The sequence below is a fragment of the Dromiciops gliroides genome, chromosome 1 (assembly GCF_019393635.1).
Source record: "Dromiciops gliroides isolate mDroGli1 chromosome 1, mDroGli1.pri, whole genome shotgun sequence".
Lineage (NCBI taxonomy): Eukaryota > Metazoa > Chordata > Mammalia > Microbiotheria > Microbiotheriidae > Dromiciops > Dromiciops gliroides.
In genome coordinates, this window is record NC_057861.1 from 67,410,253 (window position 1) to 67,427,434 (window position 17,182).

Sequence of the window (17,182 nt, forward strand, 5' to 3'; positions counted from 1 at the left end):
TCTTGCAGAGGCATTGCTGTGTAATGGAGAAACCACTGGACTTGGAATCAGGAAGAACTGGGTTCAAACATAACCCAGGTACTTAGTAGTAGTAACTTAGTGGTAACCTATCTATACTTAGTGCAATTCTGGGAAAGACTCTTAATTGCTCTTCTGGAAATGAAGGGTTTGGACGTGAGGGCCTCTTGCGTTTCCTTCCTGCTCCAAATCTAGGGTCCCGTCTTTCTCTTCTCACCAATCGTAGTGCCTGAAATGGCTCCATTAGGGCTCATTTATAAACCCAAATTGAAAAATGTCAGAGCTGACCAGGAACTTGGAGCCCATCTGGCCCACCCCTTTCATTTTACAGATGGGAAAACCGAGGGGGGGGGAGGGGCTGAGGGGGGGACTTGCCCAGTGTCTTACAACCAGTCGGCAGCAGGACCCAAACCGGAATCCAGGTCTTAGGACTAGAATCCTTCCCACTACAGAGAAGGTCAGAGCTGGAGGGAGCCTTAGAGTTCCCTGGTCTGATCACTGCTCCCCCCCTCCTCATAAGGAGAGAACCCTGAAGCTCAGGGAAGGAAAGGGGACCGAGGACCAGTCAGTGTGTCTTGAGTGTGAAATAGGAGGGCTGCTTACCCTGCATCTCCTCTGACTGGTTAAAGCCAGTGGTGCCCATGCAGCTTGGCCCCTGCCAGCTGTCCTGGAAACCCCATCCTTGCTAAGCCATTGGGCAGAGGCTCTTATGCTGCCCGATCTCTGGTAACAGGTTGCAAGAGAAGGGAGGTGCCGCTGATGGAGGGTCAGTCATTAGAACCAGATGTGTAACAGCTGGGTCCCCACAGATGCTAGGGCTTCGGGCCCAGAGAACGTTCCATAGGGAAAGAAGTTCTAGAAATAGGGTGCCCAGGACAGACAGATGGCAGAAACAATTCCCTAGGGGTGGGGCAATTCTTGCCCCCTCCTTCCCTCCCCCACTGGGTTTGCCACTGCTGGCAGCCCCTGGCTAGGCTTGGCCCTGGCTAGACGGGGAGCTCTCCTAGATCAGACTCGACAGGTTGTTCTAATGATAGGCCAAGGTGAAGCGAACAAGGCGTTGGATTTGCAGGTGGAAGGCCAGGCTTGCATCCTGACTCTGCTAACCTGTGTCATCCTTCACTCGGGCCTCAGTTTCCTCATCTGTAAAATGAGAGGATTGGGCCAGGCAGGTGACACATCACCTTGGAAGAAATCCTCCCCTTATATCTATCCAAAGTTCAGGTTCCAGCTCTGACCAGAAATATGTTCTGAGGCAAGTCTTGACCTCTCCAGAACTCTGTCTCCTTGACTGAAAAATGAAGAAGGGGATAAGACTAGATCATCTACATGGTTTTCTCCAATTCCAAATCCTGTACTACACCAAAACTTGTTTCTCTGTATCATCTACTTCTTTATCTTACAAAGGAGAAAAACAAGGTCCAGATAGGGAGAGAGAGGGAGGGGGGAAGAGAAGAAGGAAGGAAGGAAGGAAGGAAGGAAGGAAGGAAGGAAGGAAGGAAGGAAGGAAGGAAGGAAGGAAGGAAGGAAGGAAGGAAGGAAGGAAGGAAGGAAGGAAGGAAGGAAGGAAGGAAGGAAGGAAGGAAGGAAGGAAGGAAAAGGAAGGAAGGGTGAAGGGAGGGGGGAGGAAAAAGGAAAGGAAGGAGGGAGGAAGGAAGGAAAGAAGAGAGAAAAAAAGGAAAGAAAATTAAGTACCATGTGTCAAGCATTGTGCTAAGTTCTTTACAATAATAACTCACTTAATCCACACAACAATTCTGGGAGGTGGGTGCTATTATTATCTCCATTTTATAGTGGAGGGGGCTGAGACAGAGGTAAAGTGACTTGCCCAGGGTCACACAGCCACTGAATGTTTGAGGCCAGATTCAAACCCATTCAAACACCCAGCATTCTTTCTTGGTCCTAGGTCATACCAAGGGCATGGCAGGCTTCTGTGGCCCTACTAACCTCCACCTCCTGGTCTCTCTTTTCTTACAGACCGAGCCCTGTTCGAGAGCTACACGGAGGGTGAGATCCGGGAGCTCATATCAGCGCTTGTGGAGAGGTCCAGCCCATCAGGACACTCTGGCGGGCACGCATTGCCCTTTTCAGGCCAAGCAGGTGCTCGGCGGAAGCGGGCCCGGGTCCGCCACCAGCCTTGTGGCCTGCGGGAATTGGAGGTCAGTGTCAGTGAACTTGGCCTGGGCTACGTGTCAGATGAGACCATCCTTTTCCGATACTGCAGCGGCACATGTGAGGCAGCCGCAAGGATCTATGACCTTGGGCTGCGCCGCTTACGGCAAAGGCGCCGCGTGCGCAAGGAGAAAATACGGGCCCGGCCCTGCTGCAGGCCCCTGGCCTATGAGGAGGAAGTGTCATTCCTGGATTCCCGCAATCGCTACCACACGGTCAGCGAACTGTCAGCCAAGGAGTGTGGGTGTGTGTGAGAGCCCCTGGGGTCTGCATCGTCTACCTCACCTGGGGGCTGTGTGGTGCCACCAGCCTGACACTCACACATGGGAGGCCCCCACTGGGTATGGGTCAAGCTGACCCCTCTTCCTAATCCTCTGACCTCCCTCCCTCGCCACACCATGCCACCATGCTGAACCCTGGCCATGGGTAACCTCCTCAGGAGACCTGACTGGACACCCGGAACCCCATCCTCTGGACCCAGGGGCTCAAGAGGCCAACCAGGGCGAGGCATGAGGGGCTCAAAGGGCCCTGAGACAGAGGACACATGGGGTTGGCATCCCAGGAACCAGAAGGCTTGTGCCGGGCCTGATTGTATATACTTCATCGAGTAACTAACTGACCTTGTACAGGAAATTATATTCTATATATGTGAATCTTGCAATATCTATATCTATATAAACTATCAGTGGGTACTTCTGTCCGTCTTCTTCTGGACTCGGGAGGATGCTGATACAGGGCAGGGAGAGGATACAGTTGGCTTGAAGCTGGTCAGAGGGGGGAAGGCTGACTTCCTGTCAGCCCCAAGTCCAGCAGGGCCCTGGCTGGAACCCTCCCTCCCTCCCTCTCCTTTCCCTCACTCAATTCCCTGAGGATCTCCCTCCACCTAACCATAACCTGGAAGTGGGATGGCTGGGAGAGAGTCCCCATGGATGTAGTCTGGGAATGGGATGGAAGGAATACAATTTTCCCTGAGTCGATATGGAAGTGGGATATGGATGGGTTAGTTTTCATCAGAGTGATAAGGAGACAGAATAATGAGGATAGTTTCCATTGAAATAAAAAGGAGGAGTTTGGAGGGGTTGGAGGGGTTTCCATTGGGTAGATAAGGAGATAGGAATGACTGACTTAGAGTTACCGGTAGGGAGATGAGAAAGTCGGATGGTTAGGCTAAAGTTTCCACTGGGGTAATAAGGTAGTTCAAGTTCCCCACCTTTCACCCGCTATACTAACTGTCCACACCCTAACCCCACCTCCCTGTGCCACCAGGCTCCCAGGACCCATGGCCAGCATTCCCAGCAAACTTGAGTTTGCTCTGAAGACCAAACACGGCCTGGGTCCAGAGAAGAGAGGCAATGGTACTGACACCCACATCGAGTGGTTTGGGTTGGTTTGGTTGTTTTTTGGGGTCCCAGGGTACCCTGGGGCTGGGGCTGGGATGGGTTCCTGTGGTATGGAGCCACCTCATCTACTTTCCCTTTGGGGCTATCTATCCCCAGCCACATTCACCCTCCACGCTCCTTAGCACTCTCCCCGCCCCGAGGCAGCAGATGGGGAGGGGGCACTGAGGTCTGTGTACCCAGCCAGAGACAGAAGTGCTTAGGGATGGCCTTGATGGCAAAGGACCCCAAATCAAGGGGTCAGGATTTAACGCTGGGTTCCAGACCATACAGTCCAGCCTCTTCAGGGGAGGCTGAAGCCCAGAGAGGACGAGGGAAGAAATGATTTTTCTAATGCTTTAAGCACCCCGAGGGCTCTCCTGGCCTGGGCTCTGTGAGGCAGATAGAGCAGGCCCTGTTTTGTATAGTTGAGAAGCCTCAAGCCAGGACTCACACTCAGCTCTCCCGATTCCAAGTTCCAAGGGGCGCCTTCTACTGCCTCGTGCGGAGTCAGCGAGAGGGAGGACACCTGGAGACCAGTCCAACCTCTTCATTTTACAGAGGGAAAGACTGGGTCCCAGAGAGGGAGAGGGATTTTCCTGAGGTTGCACAGCAGGCCAAGGGCTTTGGTTTCCCCATTTCCAGGACTGGGTTCTTTCTAATGCTAAGCTGTCCCTTCCATTAGCCCCCTACTCCACCCTGGCAGCCTTCTTCCCCTCCCCTCGGCTCCCTAAGCAAATTCTAAATCAACCATCTCCCTTCTTGGGCTAAAAATACCTACCTTCACCCTCTCCCTCTCCCTCTCCCTCCAGGGCCTGAGGGGAAATTGTTTGGGCCCCAGAGTACACTGCCCAGCTTGGGGCCAAAGCTGGTGGTGGCGCCCGGCTAAATGGAGGCCCATCCCCCTGCTGGGCCTGGCCACTGGGCATGAGCTAGGGGGTGGAGGGGGACAAGACGTTTATGAGTGTTCCCAGATAGAAGGACCCAGGTTTTATTTCTGTGCTGTTGTTGCCCCGATTCCTGACAGTCCCAGGCCCCTGGGGGGTATCAGATTTCCGGACTGTTGGCAGAACCCAATCAATCTTCCCATGGCACAGGAGAAAGGCCTGATCCCACGGCCCAGAGCCTGGAGTAGGAGGGAGACAAGGCCCCTTGGGGGGTTGGGGGAGGGTGGGGGTGATGTGCAATGTAAGAAAGCAGGGCCCCCTGGGCCCTGGCAACTGGGGACCCAATGGGCCTGAGAGTAAGCCTGTGCTTGGGGTATGTGAGACTGAAGGGGAGGTAGGGGAGGGCATGCAATCCTTCCGTTGGCATTTTCTGCCTCTCTAAAAGCTAACTTAGGCAGCATGGTAAAGTGCTAGATACAGATCAGAAGAAAGGGGTTCAAATCCAGCTCTGCCACTGATTTGCCTGTGTGACCTTGGGCAAGTCACTTGCCTCCTCAGGAGCCTCAGTTCCTTGAGAGTGTTAGATAAGAAGTCCTCTAAGATCCCTTCCAGCTCTCAGTCTATGGACCTATGATCCCAATTCTAATCCTCGATGTGTGACCCTTCTGAGCCTCACTTTCCTCCTTTGTAAGGTGGAGGACCAATCCAAGTGGTCCCCCAGCCCCCTTCTAGATCCTATTTTTAGGTGGCATTTACAGAAGCATAGCACTGAGAATGAGGGCATGGGGAACCACAGAACGTACCCCCCAGCCCCCACCCTCACCCCACCCACCCCCACCAGGCCACACCTGGATTACCGGGCTCCATTCAGTTTAGTCTTTTTTCAGTTGTGTCCGATTCTTTGTGACCCCATTTGGGGTTTTCTTGGCAAAGATATCGGAATGATTTGCCATTTCCTTCTCCAGCTCATTTGACAGATGAGGAAACTGAGGACAGGGTTAAGTGACTTGCCCAGGGTCACACAGCTATTAAGTATCTGAGGCTAGATTTGAACTCAGGAAGATGAGCCTTTCTGATTCCAGGCCTGGTGCTATATCCACTCAGCCACCTAGCTGCCCTACTGGGCCACATCTGATGAACAGAGGTATTGCTGAATTGTAACATGTCTACAGGACACCGAGCCAAGAAAATGGGGCAGACTGCAGACTAGGTCACAGGTTCTGCTGAAGGACCTGGGGGTACTGAGTCTACAGAAGACTTAAGGGAAGTATGATGACTGTCTTCAAATATCTGAAGGGCCTTCATGAGACAGAACTGTTCCAGGAAACCCCATAAAGGAACAATGGGTGGGGGAGGGGGTCAGAAGGAGGTAGATTTCAGCTCAGCATAAGGATGTTTGGGGTTTTTTTAAACCTTTGAGGCTATCCCACAATGGAACCAACTGCCTTAGAAGAAAGAGTGCTGGAATTGGAATCTGAGGACCTGGGTTCAAATCCCAGGCCTGACACTTACTAGCAATATGAGCTGAGGCTAGTCACAACCTCTCTGAGCCCCAGTTCTCACAGCTGTAAAAAGAGGAGGTTGAGCGAGGTGGCCTCACAGTTTGTTCCAAGCTCTTGATCTATGATCCCACAGTCCTAAGAAAATGAATTTCCTGTCACTGAACATGTTCAAGGGTAAATTAGATGAGGCCCCATCAGGGAATCTATAGTGGAGATTCCTGAATTGGGTGTAAGCAAGAGTGGGCTAGATGATTTCTGTGGCCCCTTCTAGTTATGAAAACCCAGGATACCACCTCCCATCCTGTGGATGGCTTCTGAGACAGTAGCTACCTCTGGAAGGAAGCTGGGGGAAAGCCGGGGGAATCGGGGACTCATAAGATATTAGCACTGCAAGGGAACTTGGCTGGCCATCTCATCTGACACGGGAATAAACGGAGGCCCAAGAGGGAGAAGAGACGTGTCCAACATCATCAGGAGCAGCGTTAGTTCAAGTTCAGAGTGAGACATAAACAGAAAGAGGTTGGCAAAGAGAGAGACAGAGACACAGAAGATAGGAGATGGATGATGAGAAAGTGAGAGCTGTTTGCCTTTGGGGTGAGGGTGTGTGGCCAATCCATGGAGGGAACAGGCTGAGGGAGTCCCTAGATGTGTGGTGCATTTGGCAGCTGGGTAGCCAGACTGTGTCAGGGGAAGGGCTACTGGCTTTGTTTCTGAAATGGTCCTGGCCAGTGCCAGCCCATTTTGGGAGCAGGTAAGAGTGACTGGCTTTGGTGAGTACAGGCTGGCCCTTCTGCTCCAAGGTGGGTTTCTATGCTTTGGATTGTGGCCCAAAAGGGAAGGCCTGGATTCCGGGGGCTCCTGGCTCTACCCAGTCTCTCACCCCTAACCTCTGGCTCCCGGGAGACTTTAAATTGGGATTGGTCCCAAATAATGCTAGGATTGTATCTGTGTATCTCCCACAATCCAGAGCAGGGAGGAAGGCAGCATGGGGTTTATCTTTCCTATTTGATATACGAGGAAATGGAAGAGAATCACAGAAATGCAGAATTGGGACCTCATACGGCCAATCCTGGGCCACAGCCCAGAGAGGGAGCGACTCATCCAAGATCACACAGCTAGTTAGTGCCAAATGTCAGCAGCAGAACCAAGAATTAGAACCCACCAAACCTAGACCTCTTTCTCCCACAAAAGACAACTTGAACTAGCTGCTCTCTGACTATGGGGGGAAGGGCAGAGGAAGGACTTCCCAAGAGATGAGACTCAGGGGTTCCTGGCACAGCAAAGGTCAGATAGTAGAAAGGCGGTGGTGTTTGAGGTCTCTGGACCTCAGTTTCCCCATCTGTAAAATGAGAGGTTTAGACTAGATGATTTCTAAGGGACTTTCAGTTCTATGTTTTTCTTGTTTTTCTTTTTTGTGACGCAATTGGGGTTAAGTGACTTGCCCAGGGTCACACAGCTAGTAAGTGTCAAGGGTCTGAGGCCAGATTTGAACTCAGGTCCTCCTGAATCCAGGGCCAGTGCTCTATCCACTGCGCCACCTAGCTGCCCCTAAACCCTTATTTTTGTTTGGTTGGGTTTTTTTGTTTGTTTTTGTGGGGCAATGAGGGTTAAGTGACTTGCCCAGGGTCACACAGCTAGTAAGTATCATGTGTCTGAGGCTGGATTTGAACTCAGGCCCTCCTGAATACAAGGCCAGTGCTTTATCCACTGCGCCACCTAGCCGCCCCCTATGTTTTTCAAAAATACTAACCTGAGAAGGGGTCCATAAACTGTACCAGACTATCCAAGGGCTCCATGACACACAAGTTAAGAACCCCTGTCCCAAGTGAAACAGGCTGCCTCTGTGTTCCAGCCCTGACATTCTCTGTTCTAAAGGCCTTCCGAGCTCTGACATTCTGGGTTCTAAGGGCCCTCCCAACTCTGATATCCTAGGTTCTGTGTCCTAAGGTCCCTTCTAACTTTGACATTCTATATTCTAAAGGCCTTCCCAGCTCTGACATCCTGTGTTCTAAGGGCCCTCCCAGCTCTGACATTCTGTGTTCTAAGGCCCCTCCCAGCTCTGACATCCTGTGTTCTAAGGGCCCTCCCAGCTCTGACATCCTGTGTTCTAAAGGCCTTCCCAGCTCTGACATCCTGTGTTCTAAGGCCCCTCCCAGCTCTGACATCCTGTGTTTTAAGGCCCCTCCCAGCTCTGACATCCTGTGTTCTAAGGGCCCTCCCAGCTCTGACATCCTGTGTTCTAAGGGCCCTCCCAGCTCTGACATCCTGTGTTCTATGCCCAAATATCCCTCCCAGTTCTGACATTCTGTGATTTGCTGAACTCCTACTGTGGGGAAAGAAAGGAAATCCAGGGTGAACATTGCTGGCAGGGTCCAGGGACCAGGCAGCCTCTTGGAGAGGCAGTGGGGGAGCCGCCCCTCAGGCAGGCCCACCAGGGTGGTCTGCTGTGGGAAGCCCTCCCTGTGAGCTTGGCTGGGAAGATCCCATTCCCACTGGCCCTCAAGCCTGAGGTCTGAATCTGCCGGGGCTGTGGGCAAGCTGTGGTTTAAAACTGGGCTTCTCAGGAACTCCTTCTGCTGATTCTGCAGAGGTCTCAGACACTGAGGGGAGATGAGCTATGGTGTCTGTCCCACCCCCACCCCACTCCCCATCCCTGGAATGAGGGTGATGGGGGGGAGTCCAGGATCCCAGGCCCTGGTAGAGAAGCCCAAAATGGGGAGTTGGATGTGTGCAGGAGCGAGCAGGAGGCCCCACATCCTGAGCCCCAGGCCAGACTGGTAGTTGGGAAACCTTGGCCCCAGGCCAGAGCATCTCCAGAACATGGGGTGAGGGAAAGGTCTCCCTGTTTGCCCTCCCATCTCCTGATTTCAGCTGGCCTAGAGGCCCCTTGGGAGTGGTGGCATGTGGGGGATCCTGGGTCATCCAGAAAACCCCTGTCACCACCCCCCCCACCCCTGAACCCCCACCCAGGCTCTAGTGCTGAGAAAGCCAGAAAGAAAACACACAGAGATGAATATAAAAACAGACATTCTCAATCAACAAACAGTTAACAAGTGCTTATGACAAGCAGAAACATACAAAGACATAGATAGATGTGGAAACACACAAATATAATATAAACATGCACAAAGACACACCCAGAAAGGTCAAATGTCTGTTCCCTGGTGCTCACTGATCCTGGTGCCCCGGCCTACTCCCCCTTCCTTCCCACTCTTGCTCCCCTCATCCATACATGTTCCCCCTTGCTTCTATCCTCCGAGCCCTAGAAGGAGGTGACTGTCCCCTTCCCAAGCCTGGGCCAGGAGAGTCTTGAGCACCATGAAGGGGCCCCTTGTCCCCGGGGCCAGCCCCAGCCTCACCCACTGAGCCTCGAAGAGGGCTCCCTGTTTTGCACAGTCCCTTAGGGTCCCCCTCTTGGTTCTACTACTCGCTCCACCCATGGGGCCTGATGCCAGCTGGGATTCTGCTCTCCCAGTACAAGTTCTACTTCAGTTTTTTGTTTTTGTTTTTTTAGGAAACTGGGGTTAAGTGACTTGCCCAGGGTCACACAGCTAGTAAGTGTCGAGTATCTGAGGCCAGATATGAACTCAGGTCCTCCTGACTCCAGGGCTGGTGCTCTATCCACTGCACCACTTAGTTGTCCCTCTACTTCAGTTTGAAGCCATGAAATGCTCACTTAGGAGCAGAGCTCTCTCTCTGAGGGGGGCTGGGCTGCCTTCTCTCCCACTCCCATCCCACCTGGCGGTCTTCAGGGAGAGGTTGGGTATGTTACAGTTGATGCCTGTTGGGCTATGGGTGGGACTAGTTTCCAATATTAATATTCCCTGATCGGTGATCGTGGATCCTCATATTCCTTCTTCCCCCTCAGCCAAAGTGCTTTCTCCTGACTGATACTCAGAGATCAGGGGGGACCCACAAAGCTGGCCAGCTGGGAATAAGGAGGGCCCTCCTCATCTTATCCCATTCACTAAACTCCATCCCATCACCCTTTATTAAGCACCTCCTCCGGGGCAGGCATCGAGCCTGGCCAAGCCCACCCCAGGGGTCAGCTTGGGAGAGCAGAGAGCTGAATTTGCAGTCAGAGGAATAGGTCTGAATCACTTTTCTGACACTCACTACCTTGTAACCTTGAGCAAGCAACTTCAACTCTCTGGACCTCAGCATCCCCTCTTGTCCAAAGATAAAGGTGGACCGAGGGATCTCCGAGGCCTTCTACCCGACTAGGGAGAAAGAAAACTTCAGGCTCACATGTGGATCTCAGTATGACCAATGTAATGGGGCCTCAGTTTCCCACTTTGTGAAGTGTGGATTCCCTAAGGTTGAGGAATAAATCAAGAGCCAATTGAAGTCAAGAAGGATTTGCTAAGTGCCTACTATGGGCCTGTCACTGTGTTAGCCACTCCCAGGCCAATGGGGGAGACCACAGGCAAACAGCTCTGTGCAAACAAGATACATACAAGATAAACTGGGAGCAGCCTCAGAGAGAAGGCACTGAGATCAGCAGGGCTGTGAAAGGCTGCTTGCAGAAGATGGTGATGCTGAAGCTTGGAGAAAGCCGAGGTGGAGATGAGGAGGGAGCGCATCCCAGGCCTGGGGCCCGGACAGACAGTGACAAGGTTGGCAGTTGGAAGATTGAGGCCAGAGAGTATGTGGTGGGGAGTAAGGCGTGAGAAGACTGGGATATGGCCTGCACTTTGGGAAAACCAGTCTGCCAGCTGAGTGAAGGAAGGACCAGCCGGAGGGAGAGGAGACTTGAGGCAGAGGGACCGACCTGAAGAGGCAACGGCATCACCCAGAGCACCGACTGTGCCACCGTCCTCCCAGCCCTCCAGTCCTCACCTTCGCTCCCTCCTCTCTCACACCCCACCCACCCCACCCAGGTCCAAGCTGTTGCCCAGGCCTGTCCATCTCAACTCTGCCCCATCTCTCAAACACGTCCCCTTCTCTCCTCTGACACTGTCCCCATCCTGGTGCTGGCTCACATCAGCTAAAATATCGCAATGGCTGCTGGGGGTCTCCTGGCCTCAAGTCTTTCCCCACTCCAGTCCATCCGCCATTCAGCCACTGAAGTGATTTTCCTCAAGTGCAGCTTTGACCAGGACACGTCCCTACTTTCCAGTGGTCCCCAGGAGCAAGTACAAAATGCTCGGTTTGCCATTCGAAGCCCTTCCTCTCCCAGCCCCCTCTACCTTTCCACTCTTCTTACTCCTCCTCACACACTTTTTGACCCAGTGACCCTGGCCCCCTAGATGTTCCATAAACAAGACAGGCCATTGCCCAGCTCAGGGCATTTTCTCAGGCCCACCCGCCTGCCTGGATGCTCTTGCTCATCTCATCTCTGCCTCCTAGCCTCCCTAGCTTCTTTCAACTTCCAAGGAAAATCCCACCTTCTCTAGGGAAACCATTTTCAATCTCTCTTAATTCTAGTGCCTTTCTCTGTTATTTCCTATTGCTTGTTAGCACTGGCACAATGCCTGACATATAGTAGGTGCTTAATAAATGTTGATTGATTGATTGTCTCCCCCATTAGTGAGCTCCCTGAGCACAGAGACTTTTGCCTCTCTTTGGTTTTTTTGTTTGTTTTGTTTTGTTTTGTTTTTTGTTTTGGGGAGGCAATTGGGGTTAAGTGACTTGCCCAGGGTTACACGGCTAGTAAGTGTCAAGTGTCTGAGGCCTGATTTGAACTCAGGTCCTCCTGAATCCAAGGCTGGTGCTCTATGCACTGTGCCACCTAGCTGCTTCCGAGATCTCAGAATCTTAATGTTGAAAGGAACCTCAGAGCTGAGCTTATCCAATGCATATACAAAAACCATTGTAACTTCCCTGACAAGTGGTCATCCAGCCTCTGCTCAAAGACCTCCAAGAAGGGGGGAAGCCATCCCCTCCCTTTGGAATAGAAACCCATTGCACTCTGGGCAGCTCTCACAGTGAGAAAGCTCTTCCTGACATCCAGTCTCTATGCGCCTCGTTACAACACCCACCCAACTGCTCCCGGTCCTACTTTCTGGGGCCAATCTCAACTCCACACAACCAGGCTTTTGGATAAAGGGGGGATTGTGGTGTGTCCCCCCTCACCTCCAACCAGCTTTCATGTGATATGAATTCAGTGTCCTTCACCACCCAGGCAGCCACGCTTTAGACCCTCTCTGGCATTTCAATGTCCTTCCTAAATTGTCATGCGTAGATGTGACCACGGTGCTCCCCATGGGGCCTGACCAGGGAGGAGGACAATGGAACTCTCACCAACCTGTTCCTGGGAGCGGGACCTTTCTGAATGCAGCCCAAGGCAGCCATATCACACTGCTGCCCTTCCTCATCCATAACCTCATCAACAAACATTTATTGAGCTCTTGCTAAATACCAGGAACACAAAAGGGAATTCTAGGGAACTGTGCCCACAAGACATCACAGAGAGCATCAGGATACGAGGGGAGGAAGCTGAAATGTCAATGAAGATTATCATAATTAAAAGTCACCAGTAGGGGGGCAGCTAGATGGTGCAGTGGTTAAAGCACTGGCCCTGGATTCAGGAGGACCTGAGTTCAAATCTGACCTCATACACCTGACACTTACTAGCTGTGTGACCCTGGGCAAGTCACTTAACCCTCATTGCCTTAAAAAAAAAAAAGTCACCAGTAGGGTACTGACCAGTGGTGGATGTTACTGAAAGTCTGCACTGCAGGAACTCCCTTGGGGTTACCAGTGGGCAAGGTCACTAGTGGGATACATCAGCAAAGGTCACTTTTTTTTCCTTTCCTTATTTTTTTGGTGAGGAAATTGGGGTTAAGACTTGCCCAGGGTCACACAGCTAGTTAAATGTCAAGTGTCTGAGGCTGGATTTGAATTCAGGTACTCCTGAATCCAGGGCCAGTGCTCTATCCACTGTGCCACCTAGGGGTCCCATTGTTAAACATTTATGAGCACACTCTTTTTTTTTTTTTGGTGGGGCAGTGAGGGTTAAGTGACTTGCCCAGGGTCACACAGCTAGTAAGTGCCAAGTGTCTGATGCTGGATTTGAACTCAGGTCAGCAAAGGTCACTTTTGATGTCTCTGCAAGTCATGGGTGGGAGAATCTCACCAGAGTCACTAGTGTAGGATATAACCACAGGTAGAAGATGTCATCAGATGGAAAGACCACCAAAAGCCACTGCTGGGAGATGCCACTGGAGGTCATGAGTGAAAGACATCACTGTGGTGGTCACCAGTGGAAGGACTTCACAAAAGGATGTCACTAGTGGGAGATATCACTAAAGATACCCAGTGGGAGAAGAGGCCACTAGTAAGGAGGTGCCCAACCACACCCCTTTTAAACATCCAGCTCACTCACTACCACTAGAAGACCCAAGGAATGCGCCTCAGGAGAACCATTTGGACAGCATTGGCAGAGTTCGGTAGGTGGGTGGATCCTGTAGGATCCGGCATGCCTTACAGAATTCCTGGTGCCAGCCAGACCTGGTTACCACCTCCAGGTGCTTCCGCCACTGGAAGTATGAGAGGTAGCGCTCCTCATCCTTATTCAGTTTCATTAGGTAGGCAACTAGTTCCTGGGGGGTCCTGAAGTCACTCACATGAATAAAGGCATCAGATGGCAGGAAGCGCTCATAGTTGTACCTTGGTGGACCATACACTATGGGCACAGTCCAGGCCTTCAAGGCATTGTGCCAAAGCTTCTCTGTGATGTAGTCTTGGTGCAGAGAGTTCTCAAAAGCCAAGTAGAACTTGTATTTGGATAGGACAGTCTGCTGTTTTGGGACTGGTAACGGCTTGTGATATTTCCCATAGATGTCCACAGACAGATAGGGTGCTAGCTTCCGGAAGTATTTAACCCGTGAGGAACTTTCCTTCCAATTACTCACCACCCAGGCCACCAGCTTGGTTTTGGGAGAGGGAGGTCTAATGAAGGAATTGTTCTTCAGTCTCTGCCGTGGCTTGAGCCACCCATAAGGGGCGAAGATGTCTGAGTCGATCCGGTAGGTCATGGTCAGGTTGAAGAGGCCATCCATAGCGGCCAAGTTTCTCAAGTGGCTGGGTGACTCAAGGGTGAACCAGATCCATTGCTGGTTGACCGGCCGTGGTGCGGGAGGTAGCTGCAGGGAGGGATTGCTACTCACATCAGGGTGGTGGATGATGACTGCATGGGCCTTCTTATACCAGGTACGGTTCAGTGTGATTTGGCAGTCTACCATCTTGGTCCAGGGGACTGAGCAGTGGAGTTCTCGAATGGACACTGGCTCATTAAAAGGCCACGTCCATATTAGGATGGTGAGCACAGGAGTGATGGAGGATGGTGACACCTGCACAGAATGGCAAGGTTTCTGCGCAGACCCAGAAGGCAGGTACCAATATGAGAGGAGGCTCAGGGTAAACAATAGTTGCAAAAGCAGGAACAGGAATAGCTGGTCGTGGAAGTATTTTTTTTTGAAAGATGAGGTGGCCTGGGCCTTGGTGGAGCCGTTGGTACTGGAGAGAAGTGGGGAAGGACAAGGCTGTTAAGCCAATCAGTGGCTGAGTGAGCACCTGCCTAGCCCTTCCTCACCCTCTGCTTCTACCCTTTCTCCCATTTCCCATTCTTCCCCTACTTCATATTTCCTGCCAGTTCCCCGTCTCCCACCCTTTGTCTCCCATCTCTATCCATCCATCATCTCACAAATTCTCAGAGTTGTAATGGGCCTCTGAGGTCACTCGGTCCAACCCCTGCCCAACCGAGAATACCCTCTATAATGTTCTGGAAAAGATGACCATTCAATCCCTACTTGGAGATCTCCAGTGACGGGAAAACTCATTACCTCCCAGGGCCACCTGTCCTACTTTTGTATAACTCGAATGTCATGTTTCTTTTTCTTGAGCCTCAGCCTACCTCCAGGTGCCTTCCAACCCTTGCTCTACCTTCTTCCTCTAGAGCCAAGGAGAATAGGTCTAGTTCCTTTGCCAAATGATAGTTCTTCAAACATTTTAAGACTCGAATGACATTACCCCCTCCCCCAGCCTCCTCCAGACCACCCTCCCCCAGTCACTTGGAGGTTGTTTGCCACCCAGGACTTCTGTCCTTGCTGCAGAAGTGATCTGAGCAGGGCGGGCAGCTAGGTGGCGCAATGGATAAAGCACCAGCCCTGGATTCAGGAAGACCTGAGTTCAAATCTAGCCTCAGACACTTGCCTCGTACTAGCTGTGTGACCCTAGGCAAGTCACTTAACCCTTACTGCCCCGAAAAAAAAAGTGGTTTGAGCAAAACGCTACTACGGAAATGACTACTATACATGTATAACCTGTTATCTGACTGTTTACGGGGTGAGAGAATTTGGAACTCAAAACTTTAAAATAAAGTTTAAAAAATTATTTTAGCATGCAATTGGGGGAAATATTATGTTAATAAATATCTTAAAAGGAAAAAAAGAACTGATCTGAGCAGGGCTGAGCATGGCGGGGCCACCACAATTGATCCTCATCCAGTCGCAGCCCCAGGTCCCCACGCCCGGTATCCTCAGTGCAGCCCAAGGGCCCAGCTTCAGAGGCTGCCCCTCCCTCAAGGCCTCCCTACCCCACCTATGCCCCTCTTCTTCATTTCCCTCCCTCCCTCATCCCCTAAAAAGCGGCCCTACCTCTGAGGAGATGACATGATGCACTCCACCTGCAGCTCCGGCTCAGACATGTGCCTGAAGACCCAGAGGTCTGAGTCCGGAGGACTTCCTGCCCAGACAGGAAGTAGGGAAGGGTCAGGCCCCGCCCTCTTTCTGATTGGCTGCCTGTGGGGAGGGGGCACCTAATACTGGGCTCAGGGGCTCCCCTTTAGCGTTATCCCCCGGAGATCCCGAGACTCCGAGAAGCGGAGCCTTTCATGAAGATCCAAAGGTTCTGAGATTCTGAGTCTGAAGAATCCGAGAGTCCATAGAGTCTAAGGGTCTGAGAGTCTAAAGTTCTGAGAGTCTCTAAGAGTCTAAGGTTCTGAGAGCCCATGAGAGTCTAAGGTTCTTGGGGCAGCTAGGTGGCGCAGTGGATAAAACACTGGTGTTGGATTCAGGAAGACCTGAGTTCAAATCCAGCCTCATACACCTGACACTTACTAGCTGTGTGACCCTGTGCAAGTCACTTAACCCTCATTGCCGAGAGAGAGAGAGAGAGAGAGAGAGAGAGAGAGAGAGAGACAGAGAGAGAGACAGAGAGACAGAGAGAGACAGAGAGAGACAGAGAGAGACAGAGAGAGACAGAGAGAGAGTCTAAGGTTCTGAGAATCTATGAGAGTCTAAGGTTCTGAAAGTCCATGAGAGTCTAAAATTCTGAGAGTCTAAAGGTCTAAGAGTCTAATGTTCTGAGAGTCCACAAGAATCTGAGTCTAAGGTTCTAAGGGTATGATATTCTGTCAGTCAGTCAATTAAGCTCCTGCTACATGCCAGGCAGGGCATCTAGGTGGCACATTGGGTACAGTGTCAGTCCTGGATTTAGGAAGACCTGAGTTCAAATTTTACCTCAGACATTTACTAGCTGTGTGACTCTGGGCAAGTGACTCAACTCTGTTTGCCTCCATTTCCTCATCTGTAAAATGAGCTGGAGAAGGAAATGACAAACTGCTCTAGTATCTTTGCCAAGAAAAACCCCAAAGGGAGTCATGGAGAATCAGATACAATTGAAAATAACTAAACAAAAACAAATGTGCCAGGCACTGTGCATTAAGAATACAAAGAAAGGCAAAGACAGTCCCTGCTCTCACAGAGCTAATGGAGGAGACAACATGAAAACAACTACGTGGTTAATCAGTCAGTAAGCATTTATTAAGCACCTACTATGTGCCAGGCACAGTCTTCAATACTGGCGATACTAATAAAAGCAAAAGACAGTCTCAGCTCTCAAAGAGCTCACACTTTACAATCATGATCTCATTTTTCAAAATTTAACTTGATTTTTTTTTGGTTAAATTTTAAGTTCCAAACTGTCTCCCTCCCCATCCCATTAGAGAAGGCCACCATTTGACACAGATAGATAGATAGATAGATAGATAGATAGATAGATAGATAGATAGATAGATAGATAGATAGATAGATAGATAGATAGATAGATAGATATCAATCTCAGGTCTTCCTGATTACAAGTCCAAAGCTCTATTCTAATTGGGGTGTGTGTTTTGGGGTGGGGGTGTTATTTAGCTAGTAAGAGTCTGAGGCTGATTTGAATTCAGGTTTAGGACTTGAGGCCCTCTATCCCCTATATCACCTAGTCTGAAATTGTAAGGTTC

At 51.1% G+C, this 17,182-nt stretch overlaps 2 protein-coding genes across 4 annotated transcripts in view; one reads left to right on the forward strand and one right to left on the reverse strand.

The window, feature by feature from the left end:
- NRTN (neurturin) overlaps nucleotides 1–2,853 on the forward strand; it is a 39,690-nt gene extending 36,837 nt beyond the window's left edge. For all 3 annotated transcript variants that reach the window (XM_043976672.1, XM_043976673.1, XM_043976671.1), the window contains exon 3: nucleotides 1,996–2,853. In XM_043976672.1, coding sequence (XP_043832607.1) covers nucleotides 1,996–2,444 — 449 coding nt within the window. In that variant the 3' untranslated portion in view covers nucleotides 2,445–2,853. The remainder of the gene's footprint in view (nucleotides 1–1,995) is intronic.
- A 10,457-nt stretch (nucleotides 2,854–13,310) lies between these two features.
- The window catches only part of LOC122745420 (3-galactosyl-N-acetylglucosaminide 4-alpha-L-fucosyltransferase FUT3-like), a 45,002-nt gene continuing 41,130 nt past the window's right edge, over nucleotides 13,311–17,182 (reverse strand). The window contains exons 3-4 of the mRNA XM_043990720.1: nucleotides 15,555–15,642; nucleotides 13,311–14,415 (exon numbers count right to left, since the gene is read on the reverse strand). Coding sequence (XP_043846655.1) covers nucleotides 13,311–14,415; nucleotides 15,555–15,642 — 1,193 coding nt within the window. The remainder of the gene's footprint in view (nucleotides 14,416–15,554; nucleotides 15,643–17,182) is intronic.